Source organism: Cygnus olor, chromosome 23 (genome assembly GCF_009769625.2).
Source record: "Cygnus olor isolate bCygOlo1 chromosome 23, bCygOlo1.pri.v2, whole genome shotgun sequence".
In the NCBI taxonomy this organism is placed as follows: Eukaryota; Metazoa; Chordata; class Aves; order Anseriformes; family Anatidae; genus Cygnus; species Cygnus olor.
In genome coordinates this window covers 685284-709151 of record NC_049191.1, presented here as the reverse complement: position 1 = coordinate 709151, position 23868 = coordinate 685284, and the positions used below count along the sequence as shown (strand labels likewise).

Sequence of the window (23868 nt, the reverse complement as noted above, 5' to 3'; positions counted from 1 at the left end):
TGCAGGCTACAGGAACATGGTTCCACACCACGTCCCTCGCTGTGACCCCTCTGCTGCCTGCTCCAGAGCCTGGCTGAGCCCACGTCCACACACGTGGATGGCGAACAAGTCTGGGCTGGAGAAGAGGCTCAGCTGCCGCTGCACAGACCCAGCGACACCAACGTGGTGCCCAGTGTCCCAACGCTGGCGCCCGGCTCTGCACAGTGCTGGCAGAGAAAAGCAAACTCAAAGTCCCCTCCAGTCTGAGCTGCCAACACACACGTATCAAGTGGTCCCAGGCAGCTGCCCCATTACAGAAATAATTCAGCGCTGGGGAACACGAGCCTGAGGTTGAACCTAACCCCCAGAGAGAACGCGGCAGCAGATCTGCCCACAGCCCCTTCCCTTGCGGGCTGAGCCCCGGGAGAGGTCTCTTGCCACACGGTGATTCGTGAGCAGCTGAAGGAAAAATTCACGCTCTCCCGCCCCAAAACCCTCCCAGGAGGGACCACCTTGATTGCACCTGCCAGAAGAATTCCACACGTCCTGGAAAGGGCCCTCGTGGCTTTCACCAGAGCGGCCCCTTGGGGAGCGAGGTGGTGCCGACGGCGCTCGCATCCTCCAGGAACAACGCCGAGACAGCTCCGCTGCCTCGCGGCCGCGCACCACAAGGAATTTGCTGCTCAGCAACTCGGATTCAAATGCAGGGCCAGTTCCCACTGCCAAACCACAGTGTAAACCCCCGGGAATTCAGCTTTAACTAGGACAGCCTCATCTGTTGCAAACTCGATGAGATCATTTCCAAGTTCCTGTTTAACAGGTGCCAGCTCTTTCTGCACCTGCTATGTGCATACGGAGCGCCCGGCCTCCGCCGAGCTGAAAACATCTGCTCAGCTCCTTCAGGAGCTGCAGGAAAGGTGGCTGGGAGAAGGGGCCAGGGCTGGACATTCTGCCCCGTGTTCACCTGGAGCAGGGAACCTGGGCCAGCTGAAAATAGAGAGCAAGAAAGCTGAACTTTTCAATAGGCAGGGGAACCCGCAATAATCCTGCGGCTTTATTTCCATATAAAAGCAAAAAAATATCCTCTCAATAAAGGCAGTAAGAACTCACTCAGCCCCTGAGCTGCACTCGTGGCCAAGCCGGAGGAGCGCAGGGTGTTTGTCTCTGAGAATAACACGTCGCATGCCAGCAGAGGCTCGACCACCCCAAGGGTAACGCTGCAATTCGGGCAGGAGCTAACACTCGGCACGGGAGGATGCTCCCTGCAGCCCTGCCCCCAGCCCAGCCCTTTCCAGGTGCAGAAGCACGGTGACACGGCAGGACAAGGCCACGTGAGAGGCTCGGACACAGCCTTTGGTCGTCACTTTGTCACTCACACACCCGCCTCGTCCCCCAGCAGTGTCTCAGCTCGTTCGGGCCGAGCCCACCCGGGACCCGGTGCCTCCTCGCTGTCCCGGTGGAAGTGCGGCTGCTCCGCGGCGCCGGCTGCTCCGCAAGCCTGCGGCACAGGCACGCTGCGGTCCTCGCCCGAGGTCTCCGCGCCCCCAGCGTCCCCCCCTGCGGCACGGCTGGCAGCCTCCAGCTTCCTGTTCTTCTTCAGATGGTGCAGGTGGGATTTGGATCGCGTGTGAGCTGGGGGAAGAGGCAAACAAGCGTTTAGCTCTGGGGAGCGTGGAGAAGGGAACGCCCGAACCAAGCACCCTCGGTTCCCATTCTTCCACTTGAGGCCATTCCCACAAAAAAAATGAACTCCCTGGCCCTGCCCTGGCTGTTTCTCAGGGCACTTCCAGGCCAAATAATCACGGCACAGAGAAGAACAACCCTTTCAAGCCTTGTCACGAGCAGAGGAAGGACTGGGAGAGGGACAAATCCCAGGTCTGTACACAGAAAGCTCCAGACCTTCAGGATTCAACACCCCAGCAGCTCTGCTCCGAGCTGAGACCCAAGCGCCGGGAGGAGAGAACAAAGGCGAGTGTTACCCAACGGGCGGCACCTTGCAGGATGCGGGCGAGGTTGTGCAACTCGCCCCCAGCCCGTGGAACGCCGCCAGGATCATTTGTAAGCCCAGCTGCCTGCGCAGCACGGGGATAACCCGCACGGCCACCGAGCGGGCAGGGACTGAGCCCGGAGCACAACCGAGCTTTTGCATAACTGCAGGGCACGGCTCGCAGCTACCGGAGCTCTTCAGCAGAGTCTGACGGAACAGAGGCGTGACCCCGGAGAAGCAGCTTGTACTGACACACCGGGGTAGCGAGAGCTGCGTTTCTGCTTAAAATCACAGAGTTAAGGGCAGCAAAACCTCCCGTATCGGTGGTATTATCTAAACAGAAGACGCTTTGTCTAACCAGACCAATGGAACATCCTAGCAGGGCGGTTTTGCTATTTCCAAGAGATCAGAGCAGCAATTAAAGAGCAAACTTTTCAAGCAGGGCCTTAATTAAACAAGGGTATGTGCTTGCTGAATCAAGGCCCTGAGGTGCTTTCCAGTCCTCCTTTTCTGCCAAAGGATAAAATGACATGCAAAGCTGCTGCTTTATCACAACGCTGTCGGGTCACCCTCAGCTTGAAATGAAGTCTCACCTCTTGCAATTTGTTGCAAGCAACTCCAAAGCTTGCAGCGGCTGCAAAAAGCACTGATTTCAGCTGGTGTCTGGGGAGGCGTGCTCTTTGAAGTCCATACAAATTGCAAAGTTAGATAAAATGTAAAAATCTTCCAGAGCCAGCGAGGGACCGGGAAGCAGTTCCCAGAACTATCTGTAACTTGTCTTAGGGAAGCAGACCAGATTGCAGATTGACTCAGCCCCCACTGCTGTTTTCACTTCCCTTTGACTCTCACATTTTGCAGTTACAAGTTACACCCAGGTTTTGGGCCATTTTTCTCCTGCCATCTGAAGATTTGAGCCAAATTCAGCTAGAGGCAGAGAACACCCAGCTGGTGTGGGTTCCGAAAGGTATCATCATGCAGGACCTGGAACAACATCCCCAGGGGACAGGCAGTCACAGCTGTGGTGTGTGGGGCATCCTGAGGAGTTCCAGCTCCGCCATAAACCTTGCTGGACCTGGCAGACTGGCACGGATCCCGACCACTTTCAGAGCCCCTGGTTCTGGAGTAGGCAGAGCTTCTTCAGAGCACCTCGGAGCTAGCGCAGCTGAGACTGGCTACCATAACAATTAAACTGGTCTCGCTGTAACGAGCTCCCCACTCTGAGCCAACTCCCATCTGCTTTCGGCAGTTCCCCGGATCGATAGGAATAAAGGGCTCGTTCAAAGCCGATGGCCTGGGCACAATTTCTCTTTGCATTGTCTCTGCATTTGGGCAACACACGGAGATTTACCAGGTTCATTTCTGCAGCCGGTTTCTTGACTGCTTTTTATTTCTGGTTCTCAGCATGAGCCTCAAGTGCAGATAAATTCACTGAGTTAATCTGATTCCAACTGAGCTCTTTTAAAAGTAAGTCTATTGAAAATAGAAAATCCTTTCTTATTGCCATTACAGCTAGGAAGATTTTTTTTTTTTGAAAAACACACAAATAGGAAGAATACGCAAATAGGAAATATTGGAGCGTAACTGAGCTATTAAAAGCGTTAAGAAACTTTCACTTTACACAACAGCATTTTAGGAGGAATAAATTTGTTCCTCGCCTTTTCACAAAGTATCTGAAGTGCTGAAAGGGACCAGCAGCCCAGACTAAACACAGGCAGCTCAGAGGTTTGATGCTGCGTCGAGCCCCCCACGTCTGGCACGATGGCAGAGCGCTGACCGGGTGCCGGGGAAGGGGGGCAGCCCGACAGATGGCTGCTGTGGCACAGCTCCTGCTCCCCCTCTGGGCTTGCAAATGGCTGCTTTCATAGCCGGGCTGTAAACAATCCTTGAAAGCCCAAGATCACGCGCTGAGGGTCAGCCGGCCGGCCAGGCAGAGGCAGCCAAGGAAGCTGCCCTGCTCTGCAGAGTGCCTCGCGCTGCTCCCTGTGCACAGCCCACACACCCCAAGGTTTCCTCCCCTGCCCGTGCTGGGCCCTACCTGCCCACTCCCGGTCCCCGATGATGACCCTGTCGCAGAGCTCGCACACGCGATGACGCCGTTTGTTCTCGTTTGCGTCGAACTCCATCTTTACGGGCTCTGCCGGGGGCTCACGTCCCTGCAGGTTAAATAATGCCTCAAATAACTTTCTATCAAGAAGACTCGCTGTGGCCGCGCTCGCTTTGGTTAGGATTCAGACTGAATTTTCTGTGCTCAGACACTAAGGTAGCAGGACAGAGGCTGCAGTTTTACCATGCAGGACAAGCGGAGTACTGAGCATCAGGAGAAATTCTCAGCTTCACCACTGTCACTGCAGGTAACGAAAGTCCACGGCTGGACCGAACCCAGACAGCCCCATTCGTGGGAGAGCCCAAGTGCTGAGTTACGGGGCCTGGAGCAACCGAGGAACAGGCTCCTCAGCCACAGCTCGCACGTTAACTCCAGTTGTCCTGTACCTGGATGAAGCTCTCAACGATCTCCAGAGCAGGTTTCAGCACATCCTCCTCCCACCGCAATTGATCAGACACCTCCAGGCCATACACCGGGGGCACGTTGGGGCCAGGACCTACGGGGAGACAGCACGGCAGGTGGCTGCCAGCACCGCAGCCGGGGGCGTCCAGCACCCCCAGCTGCCAGCAGCAGGGTCCCCCAGGGGTCTGCACTGTGCCGCGGGGGATCTATTCTGGCATCGAGCACTCAGAAGGGAACAGCACCAGCCTTTCTGGAGCCAGAATTAGCAGAGACCTCAGCTCGCGGGCAAACAGTGAGAACAGCTAAGACCTAGGGCAAGCATTGCATGGCTGCCTGCCTTCAGGAGAGCATTACAACATTGGACCACACCGAGCAAACGCTTCAGCGCTACTGCAGTCCACTGCAGGCTGCGGAGGATCAAAAGCTAGATCCAGGCACGAAGCAAAGCCGTGCTGACAAGGAGATGCACCCATGGAGCCCGAGTAAGGATCTGCTGGTGCAGGCTCCTGGTCAGCTCGCGGCTCAGAGCTGGAACTGCCTGCAGGGGCCAACGCGCTCAGCTCACAGCAGCAGGACACAGCAGGAGCCCTTACCAATGCCTCCACCTGACCAGACCGTTTCAGAGCCACCCCCCTGGCCCCCCGAGCCCAGCACGAGGGCGCGGGGTGCTGGCTGCAGCCCAGCGAGGTGAGGCGGCTGCAGCTGGGGAGCACCCCCTGCCATCAGCGAGGTCGCTGCCCCACCGCAGCTCACCTGCCCGCAGCCGTTGGGCGCTCGGCCCTGCACGGACAAAGCCATCAAAGGCTGCCGCGTGCCGGCCCCCAGCAGGTGCTGCCTTTATTGCTGGAACCACAACCAGGCTCCCGACGGGGCCGGTCTGGAGCACACCTGCCACCAGGAAGGTGAGCCACAGCCACCAAGCACATGGCTCCAGGAAAGCTTTTGCACCCAGTTCAAAGCCTGTCTTTTGACTCGAGTTCCCCCCTGCCTTTTTGTTGTTGTTGTTGTTTTGCCCCCACCGAGCACCTTTCAACAAGTGCCCGGCTCCCAGCTGCTGCTGCTGGCCCTGCTCCAAGGCTGGGGCTGGGACAGGGAAGTCCTGCTGGCTCCCTGCCACCGCAGCGAGCAGGGCCCGGAGCAGCCCAGGGGCTCCCGCTCCTAATCCCAGGGCAGCTGGGCTTCTTGGCCGTGCAGGGGGCGAGCGTGCGGGTGCTGCTGGGTGCCCCCCCAGCCCCTTGGGAGCCATCAGTGGGGTAGGGACACTGCAGCCATCGTCAGCTACAGCCACCTGGGCACAGGGCTGAGCGTTCGCTTGCTTTGTTCTTGGGAGGGGAAAATCTTCCCTTGACGGGCAGCCAGGGGTACGGGAGCAGCAGGGGGAAGGAGCTGGCTTTGTGAGCGTCAGGGCAGACAGCCTGGGGCTAGGTGAACGCACACGGCGCCACGGCAAGGGGGGAGATGCGAGGACAGAGGCGGCGAGGCAGTGCAGGGACAGAGCACTTACGTCTCAGGAAGCGGTTTCGGACCCATTTGTTCTGCCTCCGGGCATATCTCTTGGTCACCTGCTTCAGGGCCTGGATCCCTTGGAAAACAGAGGAAGCAAAAAGCCCAAAGTTCAGCACAGCTCCACGAGCTGGGCTCAGAGCGGAGCGAGAAGAGGCCGCTGGCTCCAGCAGGGGGAGAGCGCACAAAAGGAAGGTTTGTTCTGGGGGCACCGTGCTGGGGTAAGGGAAGGGTTTGTAGTGCCAGCTGGGAGGTCCCCAAGCCAGCAGTGAGCAGCAGTCACAGCGAAGCCACCAAACCCTGCTGGACAGGGCGCAGGGGCAGAGGCAGCACAAAAGGGATGGAAAAAGCATCCCAAATGCCCTCCAATGAAAACTAGGCAGAAAGGGCCCGAAAACACCACCCCAGAAGCTTGTAGCAGGTAGGACGACCTCTTCATGGGCTGCACTGTTCTCCTAACACCTCATGGGAACACTTCTCTGCTCAGACCGAGGCCAGGACTCCTCGTTCTATCCGCAGTGGGCCCAGAGGATGGTTTACCACTGTACAGCCTTTCAATATTTAGTGCCAGACTTATCGTTACCCCTCTGTAATCTCCCCGTTAGCAGACACAACAAGCCCCCTCTGCATCAGACTTGTTTTCAAGCCCTTTATCACTTCCGTGGTTTCCTCAGCCTCCATCTCCACTTGGCACCGAACCTTCCTCGACGGCCTGACGCTGCCCAGGACCTCTGCCGTGCTGAGGAGCAGAGCGGCTCCCTCCTCCCCTAACAGCAGCGCGTCTGTCCGGACCTTCTGAGCTCCGTTTCATTTCTTCTTCCTAGCCTTGTTCTCCCCAGCAGTCACGGCCCAGCTGGGATCCCCTCACCCATGTTACCGGTGCTCCAGGTCACAGCTCCCACTGCCCGGCACGTTTTGCAAGAGGGGCCGGGGGAAAGGAGGGAGGAATTGCTCTGGGTGTGCTCAGAGCTGCTCTGGAGCACTGGAGTCCCTGCCCCTCTGGCCTCAAAGTGAAAACTGCGTGCAGAAAGGTGCAGCTCAACCCCTGTGAGACCTGCCCCCGGTTTGGGCTTGGCTCAGACCATCGCGCTGTCACCCGGAGCCGTGTGGGGCAGGGGGATGTAGGGCACGCGGGGCGCTGCCCCCACCTCTTTGCAGCAGCAGGGCACTGGTCTCGGGCGAGCAGCTCCCTTCGCTGACGAGGTACTCGTGGAACTCCTTGAAGCCGATGGACTGGAAGATGCCGTGCTGGTAATCTTGGCTGGAGTGCAAGACAGCAGGCAGGGGTTAGGGCAGTCCCCTTCAGAACAGGGAGATCTCGGCCTTCCAGACACAGCCGAGATCCCTGCGTGCCGCCCAGCAGGGACCCCCCCAGGTGACACAAGCCCACGGTGTCAGGGGACAAGCCACGCCAGACACGCAGGAACGCACAGCAGTGCCTTCAGTGACGGCCCACGCAGCTTTGCTGTCTGCTGGCCCTGCTGCAGGACAGAGCCCAGCACCCAGTGGGACTGGGAGCAGGGGGAGCTGGCGTCTCACCCACCGGTTTTCGGCCACCTTCTGTCGGTTGTAGCGGCGGTGGAAGTCCCGCAGCTCCTCCAGCAGTCCTGCGGCCAGCATGTCGTCCACCCGCTGCTCCAGCCGCCGGTCCAGAGCTGGGAGGAGGAGGGCAGGAGATGTTGAGCTGTGCCCTCGGGAGGCCCACAGCCGGACCTTCGGCACTCCCAGCCTCCCAGCCCAGCTGAGGACGGCAGAGGCCAGCAGACGAGGGGAGCGAGTCCTCTGTCACTGCTGCTGGTGCCAAAGGAATCGCTGCCTCGTGCAGGGAAGAGGCTGGGGCAGGAGCAGGGAGCCAGCCCTCACCCCCATCGCTGCGCCCACTCAGCCAGGAGCTGTGCGAAGCCCACCCTCACCTGCCTGATCTGCATGGAGCCACAAGATACAAGAATTTGGGTATTTCAGGGGCCCCCCCAAGGGTCCTCCACCTTCCTCCTCCTGCTGCTGGTGCAGGATTTCACTGTGGGGGATCCCTGTCTCTTCAAACACTTGGAGGCTCCTGTAAGCAGAGACAGACAGAGCTCAGAGGCTGGGTGAGGACGAGCTTTCCCATTTCCCTAGCAGCCCCGGGGGCTGCAGCACAAGGAACCGCAGACACCCGCTGCGATCCAGCCCTCTCATGTGGGGGGAGGGCAGGTTTCTGCCCCCTCCCGTGCCGGGCACCCTGAGCACACCCAGGTCCCGGGGGCACAGCGCAGAGCCCAGCGATGGCACCCCGGGAACCCAGAGCGCAGCCACCCCCTCCTGCCTGGCACCAGCACAAACCCTGCAGGGGACGGGCCCCCGGCTCCAGCCCTTCCCTTCCCAGGCAGGGCTGCGGGGAAGGGCCCAGCGCTGCAGGAGGCTGCGAAGCTTCACCGCCAGCCCAGCCCAGCCCTGCCAGGGGGGTGGAAGAAGCTGCACGGCGTGCCCCAGCCCTCCGTCCCCCCGCACCGTGCGAATGGGGTGGGTGGCGTTCTGCTCCCCCCGGGCCAGGGCTCGGCTGGGATGGGCCCGAGGAAGCAGCAAGCCTGGTCTTGCTGCCGTGCTGTTCCCACAGAGCTCAGGTATGTGACTCAGCCAGCACGGCAGCTTGCTCCTTAAATAGCTCCAGATAAACCCTGCTGCTGGGGAGCAGCCCTGCCGTGCACGAGCCGGGAGCAAGGCGCTGTCCTGCACCCCAAGGGCAGCTCGCGCTGGGGGCCGTGGGGCCAAGGGTCTGAGGTCAGTGCTCTGAGGCCCCCAGCAGGCTCGGAGCACCCGCCTGGGACAGGAGAGCCCATCCTGCCACGTTCCCAGGCACGCAGCTCCTTCGGGACGCGTGCTGGGCTGAGCACGCCGGGCTCACCTGGCCACTTTGCGCTTGTCGTGGGGGTGCAGCTTGGCCGCCATCTCGGGGTCCACCTGGGTCAGGCGGCGGTGGAGCTCCACGCCGTCCAGCTGCTCCAGCTCCACTTTCCTGTCGGGGGCCGGGCTGGGCGCCGGGCTGGCCTTCTCCTGCGGGGCACCGGGCAGCCCTGAGCACAGCCGCTCACCTGCGGGCCCTCCAGCACGAGCAGGACGGCTGCCAGCCCCCAGGATGACCTCCAGCCCCCGGGACGACCTCCAGCCCAGCCCCGACGGGTGCAAGAGGAGCCTCTGGCTTTCCCTGCCCCCTCTGGCAGGGGAGCACCGTGCCCAGCCGCGGGCAGCCCGCCCGAGCGCAGGGCTCCCCCCTTCCCAGGGGTCTGGCAGCCCCAGCACGGTACCTTGGTGCTGACGAGGACCTTCCAGAGCAAGGACTCGATGTAGTAGTTGGTTCCTCCCACAACGATCGGGATCTTGTCTCGGGCAAAGATATCTTCGATGTGCCACAGTCAGGGAGCACAAGCAGAGGCGCGCGGTGCGGAGGGCTGCAGGCAGCGCCTGCTGGGCCTGACCCCCTGTGGTGACCCCATGCCAGCGGGGCCCAGACCCCCCCTCCCAGCCCCACAGAGCCGCTGAGGCTGCAGAGCAGGGACATGGCTCGCTTTCATCCCCCACCCGTGCCACCTCAGGGGCACGCAGGGACCGCCAGGGAGGGCAGCACCCGGCTCAGCACGGCTGAGCGCAGCGAGGGTCCTGGCGAGGGGCTGCCCTCAGCAGCAGCTGGCTACAAGCAGCTCAGAGCCCCCCTTGCCAGAAGCGTCCTCTGGAAACAAGTGAGCTCCTGCGAGGAGCCCAGGGCCGAGGCAAACACCGAGCTCTCCGGCGGGCCTGTCTGTGGAGGAGGGAAGCCCGTATCTGCCGGGCCAGGCAGCCCGCAGCTGGAAGGATATCAGAGCCACGGCTTTGTCTCTGAAATCCACCACCGTGTAGTTGGAGACAAGGGGATCCACAAAGCTGATCATGTGGTGCCTGCAGAGGCGCTGTTCCTGGGGAGAAACCTTGTTTGTGATGATGTCCAGGCCCTTGTACACCTGGGGGAGAGAAGAGCCCGTCACCCACCTCTGCGTGCACGTCCCACTGAAGCCCCCCGGCCCCTGCTCCTTCCCCCAGGCACAACCACGGCCTGCCCCCGCCGCCCCCAGCCCCGCGAGGTCTCCGAGGAGCGGCGCAGGCAGCAGCAGGAGCCCCGTCCCCGCAGGGCAGCGGGAACCCTGCCAGCAGCGGCTCCTGCCAGGGCCGGGTTGCCTCTTCTGGTGCCCGGCCGCGTTGACAAGCCGCCGACAGACAGGGACGGAGCCGGGACCCGCACAGTGGCCGTCCCGAGGGGCTGGCAGCAGGCAGGTGGCGGGCACACAGAGCCCTTCTTGCTGTGCAGGACGCCGGCCCCGCGCCGTGCCAAGGACGTGGTGCCCGCGGTGCCAGGCGGCGCTGGGGCTGGGGCTCTGCTTCGTGCTGAGGCCACGCACAGCTCTCGGCACCTCCTTGCCTGGGACAAACCGGGTGTGGGGAGAAGGGCCTGCAAACGGCTGCAGCCATTTCCTCCTCCGTCGCCCGGAAGCCAGGCTCCCGGGAGCAAATTTCCCCCTAATCCCCCTGAAGAGCTGCCAAGCCCCCAGCTGCAGCGCGGCCCCCACCCGCCGCCACCCCCGGTCCCCGGCAGAAGGCCAAGGTGACGCAGAGGTGACCCGGGCAGGAGGCGCGGAGCAGCGGCCGGGACGAGCTGGGGTCACTGGGGCAGGGAAGCCCGAGCCCTGCTCGCAGCCGTCCCGCCAGCTGGGGCGGCTCAACCTGCGGCCGCTCCCTCCCTGCCTCTCCCACCGCAGCCTGTCCCTGTCCCCGGAGAAAGGCTGCCCCGGGGGCAGGAAGCGAGGGGGGAGCGGGAGGGCAAGGAAATGCTCCTCCTTTCTGCCCTGCAGGCACCCGGCTGGCTCCAGGGGCCGCGAGCAGACGGGAGAGGCCCGGGAGGCAGCTCCGTGCCAACGCGCCCCGCGGCTGCCTGCAGCCTGCTGATCACCTGCCCATCCAGCCCAGGTCTCCGGCAGACACCGAAATCCCAATCCAAAGCCTTTGAACCCTGAGAGCTCTGGCTCGGTGTCTTCCTGCCCCAGCAAGGGCCGGACCAGCACCCCAGCACCCCAGCTCCCCCAGCTCCCGCTGCGTGCGGTCGCAGCCGATGCGCACCCCTCACGGCTCCCAGCGCCCGCGCGGGCAGGGCTGGGGCTTGCACTTCGTGCTCAAATCCCCCAAGGTTCTCCTGGAGATTAAACACCGAGAGCCTCCCTGAATATCTGGAAACAAGAGGAGGAGGAATGCGGTGTCTGTGTGGGCCGGGGGGGAACAAAGGCAGCCTTCACACCCGCGCAGCCAGCGCAGAGCCTTCCACCAGCTGGCAGGGCCGCGCTCCGAGCCCTCCTCCCTCCCGCCGCCCGCTTCTATTTCCAGCGAGCGGCCCAGATAAGCCTTCGGTGCTTCCTAAGGCCCCAAACAGATTAGCAGCAGCCCGGAGCAGCGGGCCTCCGAGACACCGCGCGCAGGCTGGGGACTAAAGATACTTAGCCCTGGTGGTGCCCTCCCACCTCTGCCACCGAGGGTCCCGTGCCGAGAGCCCCGCACCGTGCAGCCCGGAGGGTGCACAGCAGGGACCCCCCGCGTGGCCACGCCAACCCCACAGCACCGCGAGGGACCAGGGATCTCCCAGCCGGCCAGGGGACGCAGGAAGGCCCCAAAGCACTCCAAAGGGTGAACGGGAGGCAAGGTTCGCCCCCTTCTCTGCTCCCTGCCACGAGGAAGCTGTCAGCAGAGCTTTTGCCAAAGCCCTTAAGGCGTCCCGAGGTGACACGCTGACAGACAAACACAGCCAGTGTGCACAACAGCCTCCAGAGGACCTCATCACCGCTGCGAGTGCGACATCTGGACGGGACAGCGGGACCGGGAAGGGCCAGGGCCCTCCAGCATGCTGGCACCGCGGCCGCTGCGCTCTCACTGGGAAGCGAGACTGGATGCACCCTGCAGGGGAACGGCTTACTGCTGCAGGGAGCTCCTGGGATGATAAACGGCGCCAGAAAGGGCAAAAAGAGCGATTAAGGGGCCATCAGATTAACCAGAGCCACGTGCAGGCAGCAGCTAAGTCTGGAACTTCACCACGGTGACCCACGGCGGTGACGAAGGCGCCCTGGAGACAGAGGGTGCCTGTGTGCACACAGGTGGGCAGGGGCTGCCCGGCCCCAGCTCGAGCAGCTGCCCCCAAACACCGCCAGCGTTTGTCAGACCCCTGCAGCACCCAGCGGGGCGCAGCCATGAACGGACAGAGGGGCTCGGGGCGACACGGTCGCTGGCAGCTGTCGGCTGAGAACGAGCAACGGGGTTTCTGAGCCCCACGACTCCTCCGCGAGGACGCTGGCGCCAGCTCAGGGATGTGCGGCACCGAGACCTCTTCCCCGGGAACAAAGCCGGCAGGGAGGCAGACCCAGCTGGCTGCTGCGGCCGCCTGAGCAGGGCGCGGGGGTTAGTGGGGCGCGGTGGGGGCGGCGCGACGCGACGGCCGTGCCTGCAGGCAGCCGGGGGCTGGCCGAGGCCACGCGGAAGGCAGGCAGCTCCCCGGGGTAACAGCGCCGGGGCTGCTCGGCTCGCCCTCCGCAGTCACGCTAGGATGAGATTAAAAGGAAAGGAGGACAAGAGCCACTCAGCCTGGATGCCACTGGGCGCCTGCAGCCAGAATCCTCCCAGCGCCTGCGTTCCCACAGAGGGCTCTGAAACAACCAGAGCACAAAATACACGCTTCAAAGCATCCAGGGGCACGAAATGAGAGCCCACAGCACGCCAGTCAGCCCCGGCCACCTCCGCAGAGCTCGGGGAGCAGCTCGAGCCTCGTGCTCCCAGCAAAGCTGCCCCGGTCCAGAGCGGGCGTCCCGACAGAGCTGGCCGGCACCACGCCGGGCTCAAGCGTTAACCTGATGGGAAGTGCTCCCATCAAAGAAAAAGAGTAACAGAAGTGTTGATTAGGAAGGAAAACACGTTGCTAAAACAGTAACAGAATCCCTGCAATGCCTGAACTCCACATTTTGTGATAAAGCTCTTATATCCGAAAGCAATTAGGACCAAAACACCGAGGCTCAGTTCCCTGCTGTTCACTGACCCCGACGGCACCACCACGTCCCAGAATCACAGAATCACCTAGGTTGGAAGAGACCTCCAAGATCACCGAGTCCAACCTCCGACCTAACACCAACAAGTCCTCCACTAAACCATATCACTGAGCTCTACAGCTAAATGTCTTTTAAAGACCTCCACGGGTGGTGACTCAACCACCTCCCTGGGCCACGCGCCCTGGCGAGCAGCAGATATCGTTTTCGATATTTTTTTCCACATTTTATTGACATCCCTTTGCTGAATGAGTGGGGAAGCGAGTATTGGCCTTCGGCAGCCGCACCGAACCCTCACCCATCCTCACAGCGCCCCACAGAACAGCCGCCAGAAGGGCAGAGCACAGACCTGCTGCCATCCCTGACCAAGCAGCACGCCAAGCACAACGCGGGGACGCGGCCAGGACTGCCGCACGTGCCCGACGGCTCTGCCCCAGGGCCGATGCACACCCGGGCACGGCATCCGAATTCAGCGGGAAGGATTGGTGCCAAGTCCCGCGCCGCTCCCCACGCCCCCGAGGTCCCCGTCAGCAGGCCTGGGTCGGCAGGAGCAGCCCCGTGCCGATAACCCCATCCCCGAGCCCCCCCAGCCGACGCCCCACGCGGTTTTTATTTTTGAGCTGAAATTACGACACATTCGCTTGCTCTTCCCCCAAAAGCTGAATCTCCCCCGCCCCCGCCGGCCCAACACGCCGCTAACCCCCCCCCCAACCCCCCCAGCCCGCCCCTTCCTTCCCCGGGACACAGGGGCCGCGCTCCCGGAGCATCCCCCGGGGCCGTCCCCACCGACACCGGGCTCCGGGCGCCGGGGCCCGGCTGCGGCTTTCCCCGGGCCCCAGACCCGGCCGCGGGCCGGGTCTGGGGCCCGGGGAAAGCCGCAGCCGGGCCCCGGCGCCCCTCCGGCGAGGCCTACGGGCAGGCCCCGTACCTGCATGGAGTCGGCGCTGACGATCTCCCCGCCCAGGCGCAGCCCCAGCTGCACGGCCAGCGCCGACTTCCCGGTGCCGGTAGCGCCCAGGATCACCACGAGCGGCCGCGGGGGAGGCGGCGGGGCCCGGCCCAGGCACAACGCGGCCGCCGCCGCCGCCATGGCCCGGCCCGGCCCGGCGGCTGCCATAGGAACGGGCGGGCGGGACGGGGGCGGGCCGGGGCCGGGGCCGCCCGCGGGAGGACGGGGAGGGAAGGGAAGGGAGGGCGGCCCCGGGCCCCTGCACCGCCCCGGGCTCCGGCCCTGCCCCGTTCCTGCCCGGGGCCCCGGCCGCTGCCCGCTCCCGGCCCCTTTCGGGCTCCCCCGGCTCTGCCCCGGGCGGGGGGCAACGGGGGGGGGGGGGGGGGACGCTATTGCCGTGGCAACGGGGGTGCTGTTGCCAGAGCAACGGGGAGGGGGGAAGGATGCTATTGCCATGGCAACGGGGCAAGGGGAAGGATGCTGCTGCCATAGCAACGGGGCAGGAGGAGAAGGATGCTACTGCCGTAGCAACAGGGCGAGGGGAAGGATGCTGCTGCCGTAGCAACAGGGCAGGGGAGACGGGCTGTTGCCATAGCGACAGAGGAGCTCGTTGCCCTGGCAACCGAGAGGCAGAACTGGTCGCCACGGCAACACGGGGAGATGCGGAGGGGCGGCTGTCCCCATGGCAACAGGGCCGGGGAGGCAGGGATGCGTTGCCGTGGCAGCGGGGGGGGGATCTGGGCAGCATCCTCTGCCGCGGGATGGGGGGCACGGCTGCCGGCCCCCTTGCAGGCACCGCGGCTGTCGGCGCCTCGAGAAGCCGCCCCGAGAATTTGCCAGCGCGGGCACGAAGGTGGGCACGGCCCCACGGAGGTGCTGCGGGGTCTGAGCGTGAGCAGGGCGCTGCGCGTGTACAGCAATAAACCCCCCAGGCCCGGCAGCGTGAGCTGCGATGGCCACAGCCGACACCTGCCGACTGCAGGCAAGGGAGGACGAAAAGGCTGCGTGTTCATTTGTGCGCCTGATAGCACTCTGTCTGCTTTCACGGTTCTTACCGTGACAGTGTGATAAGAGACCTCTGCTTTAGTAACCAGGGGAGTCCGGGGCAAATACATGCACGTACATGGGCTTTAAGCAGGAGAGCTCGAAGGTATGTGCAAAACCGAAACTGCTCCTCCATCCAGTTTGAGAGCAGCTTTCTGTTGCTGATGGTCTCAGCTCAGGCCATGGGACCTGCACATCACTTCCAAAAGGAAAATGTTTTAAACATCCTACGTGCCTTCAGCATGAAAAGGAAAAGGGCACCTTTCTGAAAACCTTACTGGGTGGGTCACCTTGAGCTGAAAAAAGGCACCAGTCTGCGAGCTTCAGCGTTCACACCCCAGAACCGAAGGGACTGGTACATCTGGGCTTTGTTTCCTGCTCACAGGCGAGGTGTCAGATTTAGGTCACCCTGCTCGGCGTTTCAGCTGCAGCTCCCACGAGCACCTTTCAGTACAACTCTAACGCGCTTTGACACGGCACGATGCAACACGCAGAGAGCGTGAAATACTGCAGGAAGCGAAGGGAGCAGGCATTCACGAGCTGCTGTGCAGAACCACTGCATTTTACAGCTTGCTTCCCCCGGGTGACCGCAGCTCCCATAGCAGCTCTCCCAACGTCTCAGCAGTAACATGACCCCAGGTCCCTCCTGCACTTAGAGCAAGACTTTTGCCGCCAGCGTGACTAAAACCCCGAAGCACCGAGTTCAGGGAAGGGGGGAACGCACACACGTATATATAATTTCATCCACTCGGCAGATCCGGGTGTACAAAGTTCTCCCAGGCCCCCGGAAGCGAGCGGGTCGCCTTCCCCTCCCTGCTCACCTATAGGGTTACGCAGCCCCAGCAGCGAGCACCAGACTGCCCCGAGCCCATTAGAGGGGTGTATGGTTACAGCAAGGCCCCCGAGCCCAGTGCAGGCTAAATCCACTTAAAAGGAGGTAAAAGAACCCGGCTGTTTTATCACCCCAGCCCCACCACCACAGCCACTCGCGTTCCAGCGGCCAGGAGAAAGCCGGGACACATCTCAGGGGGGCTGCCAAGCCCTGGCGCAAACCCCTTCCTTGGTTCGTGTCCGTGAGCAGCGGGACACCCCACAGCACAGCACCCCCCCCCAGGCATCACAGCACGCACGGAAACCCGCAGTCACCTGCACGGAACAAGCCAACCCAGGCTGTCTTTGTAACTTATTTATTCATGAAGTGTGAGGTAATGAAGAAAGTGCTAAATCCGACCACAGTGTTAACTCTAACGGTTCTCAGCAGGTCAGCGGGACCCGGCAGGGCCGTCCCTGCCAGCACCCCGGGGTGCCCCCCCCCCTCCATTGGGCACAGCCCAAAGCACCACCGGGGATTTTAAGCGGCTGCTGGCCAGGGGGTGCTCACAAGGATGGGGGGATACGAGGAAAAACCCCTGTTATTGCAAGAGGGCGGGTTGGAGAGCTGCAAGGTGGGAACCAGCCTCTGCCAGGACTCGGCTCAAGGGTCCAGCAGGAATGAGCCCCTTCCTGATCTCCCTAAAGTGCAGCAGGACGGAGCCTTCCTCGACAGCAGGAGCCCCCCACCCCTCCACAAAAGTTTTTATATATATATATAAAAAGCAAACTCTTTACCAATACTTCTCAAAAAGTGGTACAAAAATACAGTATAAAAACACAGCCTCCAGTATAAGACTCGCAGTTACAGCAGCAGGTTCTAGAACACAAAATCCAAGACAAGCTACTGCACGAAGTGGTAGGAAAGTGAGGTACGGTCCAGCCGAGCCACAGGGCTGCCACGGGCACGGGGATCATCGCTGGGACGCTGCTCAGAGCGGGTCACATCCCACTGGGATCCATCTGAACATGAGCTGGGACTCACCGAAGCGGATTGTGGTGCTTTGGGACGTTTAGGCAGGGTGGGCGCCCGGGGCAGCTCCCAGCAGGGCTGTCAGCAGCCAACAGCCAGGGGCTGCCAGCGAGGTGGAAGAGCGGAGCCCTCGAATCAGAAGTCACTTGAGAAAGCTTCACCGGGAGACGTCTCCCAGCAGGCAGCCGCAGGCAGAGGGTGCCCCGGGGGGGCCCTACCTCCGCCAGCAGCGCCGCAGCCGCCCCACGCGCGGCGGCCACCACGTGCTCCTGCCCCCAGGAGAGAGTTCGACAGCTAACCAAAAATCAAAAATGTGCAAATTGAGAGGGACGCGGGGTTGGTGCGAGGGCTGGGGTGGGGGGCGGGTTCGTGCTAGTGCCCCTTGAGGTGAGCAATCCGTCTGAGCAGCTGGCTCTGCTGCAGCCGCAGCTGCCGCTTCTCGGCCGCCATCCTCCTCTCGGCACTGATGAGCGACTGCAGGTACTCGGAGGACTTGCTCAGGATCACCACTTTGGGCGTCTTGGGGCAGCTGGCCAGCCCGGGCACCTGGTCCCGCAGGGCCAGGAAGCGCGAGCGCAGGTCATTGCGCCGCTTGCGCTCCAGGTAGTTGTGGTTTTTCCTCTTGGCCACGTCCTCACTGTCGGAGCCGGGGCTGGTGCCGGCTTTCAGCAAGCCGGGCTCAGGCAGCGTGCTGGCAGGAGTCGACTCCGTGGTGCTGAGCAGCTCCTCCTCGTCCCGCCCGGGCGGCTCCGGCTGGGGACAGGCGTCCGGCGGCGAGCGGGCGGCGTAGTTGTGCTGCTGCTGGTGGATGGAGATGTGGAAGCGTTTCATGCAGGGGTCCAAGGGGTCGGCGCGCAGCGTGATGGTGACCGGCTGCCTCAGGCTGAGCGACTGCCTCTTCTCCACCGTCACCACATCGATCTCCTCGCCTTCTGCTCAGAAGGGACAAGGCACACAGAAGTCCCTGTGAGTTGGGAGCCCCTCGGAGGCTCCCCACAGCCCCGGATGCCCGCCCCACTGCCGTCCCACCAAGGTTTGGTGATGCTCTGCAAAACCATCCCACGACCTCCAGCAGGGATTGCACGACTTAGGTGCTCTTGCAGTGCCACCACACCGGAGGATTTCCCTGCACATCCGTGTGCCCAGAGCCCTGAACCCAGGCTGGGGCCTCGCTTCTGCGCCAGGAGCAACGCGTGCGAAGAAGCAACAGGCGAGAAGTGCCCGAGCCCACCTGCGGGAGGGGACAGCGGGATGCTGGGGGCTGGGCTCTAACCCCACGGAGCAGCCCAGTCTGAGGCTCTCCCGTCCCGTCGGGGCTGTAGACGGGGCCGTGGGGCAGAGCCGCCCTTTGTTCCCCCGGCTCCTGCAACCCCCCCGTGCCCTCCCAAGCCGTGAGCCCCCTCACAGCCGGGGCCAAGCCCCCCGGGAGGCCAAGGGAGGCCCTTGGGGGTGGGGGGGGCAGCGTCGAGAACCGATCCCCCCCCCCCAAAAAACTGCCCCCGCGCGGCCCCGCCCCGGGCGCGCCCCCGTCTCCCCGTAATAAAAGTCGGGGCGCGGGGCCCCGCCCCCGGGCGGCTCCCATTGGCTGCCCGGCGGTGCCGGCCCCACCCCGCTGGGCGCCCATTGGCCCCCGCGCCCGCCCGTCGGCGGGCATTGTTCGCACGCTGTTGCTTTTTGTTCGGCGCCCACGTGGCGAGGCCGGGCCGGGACCCCCGGCCCCGGGACCCCCGCGGCCCCGGCCCCTGCCCCCGCCGGGCCGGGCTAAGCCTCTTAGTGCCGACCCGCTTACGGCCCGCGGGCCCCTAATGCCATTAGCGCCCGCCCCGCGCGGGGCGCCGCCGCCGGCAGATTTCTTAACGGGGTCACGGCACGGCGGGGCCGCGCTTCCCGGCGGCTGACGGGGGGGCGGAACAGGAGCGGTGCGCGGGGGGGTGTAGGAAGGTCGGGGTTGGGGGCCCCGCACAGCCCCGGGGTGCCGCAGCCGTCGGGGACGTCCCGCCCGTGCCGGAGCCGCCCGCGGCTGCCTCGCCTTTTGGCCCGGGGGGAGGCTGCGGCGGCCCCCACCGGCAGCAGAGCCGGGGAAAACTTCCCCGGGCGAGACGGGAGCTCGCCCCTCGCCAGCCCGCCCGGCTCCCGCGGGGACGGCGAGCGGGGGCCGGGGGGGAGCCACCTGCGGGGGGCACGGAGCCGCCGGGCGGGAGCCCCCGGGCGGGGGAGCGGCCAAAGGGTCCCTCGTCGGCGGAGCCGGGCGCGGGGCTCGCCCGGAGCCCCCCGAAGGCGCCGCCCCGCGGGAGGCCACGCGTGGGTGCCGGGGGAGCGCCGCGCCCCGCTCCTTACCGGAGTCGCTCTGGCCCTCGGATCCCGAGGATGCCGGGACCTTGCTCTCAGCCAGCGGGCAGAGGAAGACGGCGGCGGGATCCACGCACTCGCTCGCCGAGCTGCTGAAGCCCAAGTCCTGGGCGAAGGAGGGCTTGTGGGGGGCCGCCCTCTGCGGGCCCGGGGCCAGTTTCTCCGTCATGGCCTTCTCCAGGCGCTCCCGGGCCGAGAAGCCGCTCCACATGCAGTCCCGCAGGATGAAGGCGCTCAGGTTGCCGAAGATCGGTCCGGGGCCGAGCACGTACTCGGGCTCCTCGGCGGCCGGGCCGTGCCGTGCCGGGCCACCCGGCCGCTCCTCCGCGCCCCCGCCCCCGCCTTTGTCGCCGGGGGCGCCCAGGGGCGAGCGGGGGGGCGTGGGGACGAGCTCGAACTTCTTCCAGATGTCCTCGCTGGGCGCCGTGGAGCGGTGGAAATCCTCCCCGGCGTCGTGGTCGTAGAAGTAGTGCGGGGACGAGTCCCGCTCCATCTCGGCATGGGGGGGCGGCGGCGGGGGCGGCGGCGGGGGCAGAGCCGGGGGCGGAACGGGGGCACCCCCAGCCCAGCCCCGGCCGCGCTCAGGCCGGGGGCTGCCCCCCGCACCCAGCTCGCCCGGCGCTGCGGGTGGCGGCGCCGGCAGCGGGCACCGAGCCGGGACGGCGGGGCATTGTTCCCCCCCTCTCTTATAGCCTGTCTGCGGCCGGCGGCCCCGCCCCCCGCCCAATCGCCGCTCCTAGATTTGCATAAGGGGCGTGGCCCCGCCCGCCCCCCCGCGGCCGTGCCTCAGTTTCCCCGGGCGCGGAGCGCGGCGGAGCCCCCGGTGCGGCGGGGCTGGGGCGTCCGATTCTTGCCCTCGACGCAAATTTGCACGTTCCCGACCAAAGCGCGGCGCGGGGCGTGAGAATGGAGCGGCGCCGGCCTGAGGAGAGCGAGAGCATCACCGCGAGCCGCGGGGCTCCTGCGCCCCGTGAACCCCCCCCGGGGGTCTGAGCTGCACCGGGCAGCACCGGGCGGGCTGCGGGGCGCTGGGGGGGCCGGGGCTGTCCCGCTGCGTGCAGCACCCCGCCCAGCCCCGGAGGGGGGAGCTGCGGAGCTGGGATCCCTGCAGGGAACGCCGGGGCTGGGGGCACCGGTGCCGAGGTGGGGGCGGGCAGCCCTGCCACCAGACCGGAGCTGGGGACAAGTCGTGGGAGGCTTCGCCCGCTATCGGACAGCCCCGGGTGCCCCTTCCTGCCCACCTCGTACCTGCGCAGGCTGAGCCGGGAGCTTCACCACCAGCTCCCGCAGAGAGGAGGCCAAAATAAAGAGGGGGGGAGCCGGGAATGCCAAAAAACCGTCGCTGGGAGCCGCGGAGATCAGCTCTCCACTTGCACCTGAGGGACGTGGTGCGGGCACAGAGGCAGGGCTGGGCACCGTCTGCCTCCTGGGGATGTCCCCGCCGGCAGCAGGGGGGCACAGAGCTGCCCCCAGCAGGCTGGGAGCCGGGGGCGGCACGGGGCGCAGCAGAGCCTTCCCCACGCGCAGCTCCCCCACTTTGTGCCTCTCCACCACCGAAGTCCTTCCAGAAAGGGCAATGAGCACCGTGAAAAGACTGCAGCATCGTCACACGGGTGTCACTGCACAGCCGGGGACGAGCAGCTCCCCCCAGCAGCATGCACTACCCCACTGCCCCGTGTCCCCGCAGCGTTCCAGCCCCGCTGGACCCAACCCCACAGCCCAGGCAGGGGGCGGCTGGCAGTGCCCTGCTCAGTACCTTCCCTTTGGGTGCTCTGCACCCAGGGCTGTCAGGGCTGCAGGATCGGCCCCGGCCAGCAGCGCTAGGAGCCGTGGGGCTGGGGACGTGTCCCTGGCTGCATCCCTGGCCCCACAGGGAGCCATCGCCCCTGTCCAGGACCAGCATGGACCAGTGAGGCCAGCCCAAGTGTGGCCCCGCGTTGTCCTGCACAGCCCAGCGCAGCCCAGAACAGACCGGCACAGCTCAGCGCTGCCCAGAATAGACCAGAACGGTCCAGCACAGGTCGGCATCAGCCAGTGCAGCCCAGCCCAGCCCCACATGGACCTCCCCATCCCTCCCCATCCCACCCCGTCCCGTCCCGTCCCGTCCTGCCCGGCCCCGCGGGGCTCAGCAGCCGCCAGCGGCGGGCGCCGGGCGCCACCTGCCGGGCTCGGGGCTCGGCTCCAGGGCCCAGCGCCCAGCTCCAGCTCCCCGTGCCCGCTGCCAGCTCCCAGAGCCCAGCTCCAGCTCCCCGTGCTCAGCTCCAGCTCCCAGAGCCCAGCTCCAGGGGGGCTCCCAGCAGGGGGGTGCTGAGCCTGGCAGGAGGGGGGCTGGCAGAGGGAGAGACCCCACACACTGTGCTATGGGGTCCCTGTGACGGACCCAGCACCCCACATGCCCTCCCACCCATATAGAGCAGCCCTGAGCATCCCGATCCCACCCACAGGACCCGCACAGCCCCGGGGAGCCAGGGCCGGTGCCCTCAGCCAGGCTCCTCCTGCTCCCGTGCTCCCCCAGCCCCTCGCCCTCCCGAGGGAGCGCAGGTGAAGCCCCCTCTTTCTCTCCCAAACACATCTCCTTCAGCAGGCGCTGAGCTGCCAGGGGGCTGCGGAGCCTCCTCCTGCCCCTGCGCCACCGGGGTGAGCGGGGGACCGGGGCTCAGGGCTGGGGACACAGCCGGTGCTGCCCAGAGGCACCAGCAAGGCTCCTCCGTCCCACAGCTCACGGCCACGTCTCCTTCCCCCTCCTGTCTCCTTCCCCCTCCCTGGTGGCCTCGGGACCTCTCCAGGTTTTCCCAGGGTGCGGCAGGAGCTTGCCCCAGCTTCAAGGAGCTCCGGATGCTTTGATGGTGCGGAAGCACCGCTGGAGAGGGGCTGGAGGGGCCACGCAGCCCTTTGGGCCCGGCCTCACCAGGTGCTCTGCAAACACGAGAGCCTCTCGTGGCGCCCGCCCTGTGCCGGCTGTGCAAACAGGGGCGGGCGGGCGGGCGGGTGCCCCGGGGCACCCAGCAGGGCCGGGAGCTGCCATGGGCTGTGCAGGCTTCTCGCCGCACTGCCCTGGTCGCAGGGGCTGGCACGGCTCCACGGGAGCTGCTGTAGCCCAGCCAGCAGCTGGCACAGCTCCAGCGTGCTACACGAGGCAGTTCCCAGGTCTCCGGTGCCCTTTGGATCCCCGCTGACAGCAGGGCTGGACTTTGAAGCTCTGGACACAAGCATTTCCCCACGGGGCACCCCAATGGGCACCCTGAGCTCTGGGCTCTGCCTCTGGCCAGCCCCATCCTGAAGCAGCCTTTGAGGCACCCTGCCATCCCCATGGGGCTCCCAGGTCCCCAGGGACAGCGAGGCTGTGAGCCCCCCTGCCAACGTGCACCCCAAGCCCCCTCCTGTCCCCCCAGAATTGCGACACGCTCCCCGGGTCCTGTGGGAGAGGTTTGGGCAGCGCAGGACGAGAGCTGCGTGCTGCCCTGCAACGCATCCCCTTTGTCCCCGTGGCCGTGGGGCCTGGCCGGGCCCTTGCGAAACGCCTGCCCGAGGCCCGCGGGGTGCAGGAGCAGCACAAAACACAGCCCGTGAAACACGGCCCGGCTGCATGGGGCCAGCGCTCAGAGCCCCAGGGAGCTGAGGCTGGGGGCACGGCAACGCGCCCTGAATCCTGCAGGCAGCAAAGTCCAGCGAGCAGGGAGGAAAACACGTCCTCAGCTGCGGCCCTGGTACCTCTTCGCCCCCACCCCCCGGACAGATTGTGCCTGCAGCACACCCTGCCCCACACCAAGAGGTGCCCGGAGCTCGGGGGGTGCCCTGCAGCTTGGCTGGGCTGTTCCCAAGCAGGGGAGCGGTGCCACCGCCAGCAGCAGCTTGTGCCCCCCGAGTGGCTCCAGGCTTGCTGCCATCTGTCCCCAGCCGCCCTCCCCATCCCCTGTCCCGTCCCATCCCTGTCTGGTTTCGGGTGCGCTCACACTTGCTCAGCCTGGCTCTGAGCTGTGCCAGACCTGTGACACACGCAGGCAGGGCGGCAGGCGCAGCGGCAGAGCCATTGCCTGGCAGAGCAGCCCCTGTCCCCATCCCCGTCCCCATCCCCATCCCCATCCCCATCCCCATCCCCGGTCCCTGTCCCTGCTGCAGCCACATTCCTCGGGGCTGGCCCTCAGCAGCTCCTTTATTGTTGTGAGGATCCCCCGGAGCATCTGCCTGGAAGAAAGGTTCAACATCCCCCCCTCCCAGATATTGTGCAGGAGAAAATCCTCCTAATCCCAGGAAATCCTGGTCTTTCTGCCTCTCCTGCTTCAGACGTGAGGCGGAGCTGCGCCTACCTGGCAATCTCTGGCACAAAAGGGCCGCTCATTGTTCTCCCAAAGCCTGCGCCTGCCCAGGAGGCAGCTCCGGCGCTTTGCTCAAGGACAGGAATGCTGAAAGTGTCGGGAGTGCTCGGTCCCTCCAGGCACCCTGTGAGTGCCCTGTGCTCCCCCAAAAGGCGCTATGGTGAGGGAAACTGAGGCACGGAGCAGAGCCCTGCAGATCTAGGCTGTTCTAAGGCTGCTTACACACGGCCGGGGAGCGGAGCACCCCGGGGTACCCAACCCTGGGCTTCGGGGCAGGGACACCCGCCTGGATGCCCCCAGCGGCCGC

The 23868-nt window shown here is 65.0% G+C and overlaps 2 protein-coding genes across 5 annotated transcripts; both read right to left on the bottom strand.

The window, feature by feature from the left end:
• Positions 1-1020: 1020 nt before the first annotated feature.
• On the bottom strand, positions 1021-14211 carry TRIT1 (tRNA isopentenyltransferase 1). 3 transcript variants are annotated; one of them, XM_040535296.1, is made up of 11 exons: positions 13989-14211; positions 9809-9949; positions 9260-9358; positions 8860-9008; positions 7889-8031; positions 7519-7630; positions 7124-7236; positions 5977-6054; positions 4457-4566; positions 4002-4119; positions 1021-1611 (listed from the first exon to the last, which is right to left on the bottom strand). In XM_040535296.1, exons 1-11 carry the CDS (start codon positions 14175-14177, stop codon positions 1352-1354), a joined length of 1512 nt encoding a protein of 503 aa, XP_040391230.1. In that variant the 5' UTR covers positions 14178-14211; the 3' UTR covers positions 1021-1351. The 3 variants fall into 3 exon arrangements, with proteins under 3 accessions (XP_040391230.1, XP_040391231.1, XP_040391233.1); XM_040535297.1 differs by having other exon boundaries at positions 7961-8031; positions 13989-14199; XM_040535299.1 differs by lacking the exon at positions 1021-1611 and adding an exon at positions 1621-3848 and having other exon boundaries at positions 13989-14200.
• Positions 14212-16228: 2017 nt separating this feature from the next.
• Positions 16229-19939, bottom strand: MYCL (MYCL proto-oncogene, bHLH transcription factor). 2 transcript variants are annotated; one of them, XM_040535309.1, is made up of 3 exons: positions 19793-19939; positions 19234-19762; positions 16229-17828 (listed from the first exon to the last, which is right to left on the bottom strand). In XM_040535309.1, the coding sequence occupies exons 2-3, from the start codon at positions 19736-19738 to the stop codon at positions 17269-17271; spliced, it is 1065 nt and encodes a 354-aa protein (XP_040391243.1). In that variant the 5' UTR covers positions 19739-19762; positions 19793-19939; the 3' UTR covers positions 16229-17268. The 2 variants fall into 2 exon arrangements, with proteins under 2 accessions (XP_040391243.1, XP_040391244.1); XM_040535310.1 differs by having other exon boundaries at positions 19234-19908.
• Between the last annotated feature and the right edge of the window lie 3929 nt (positions 19940-23868).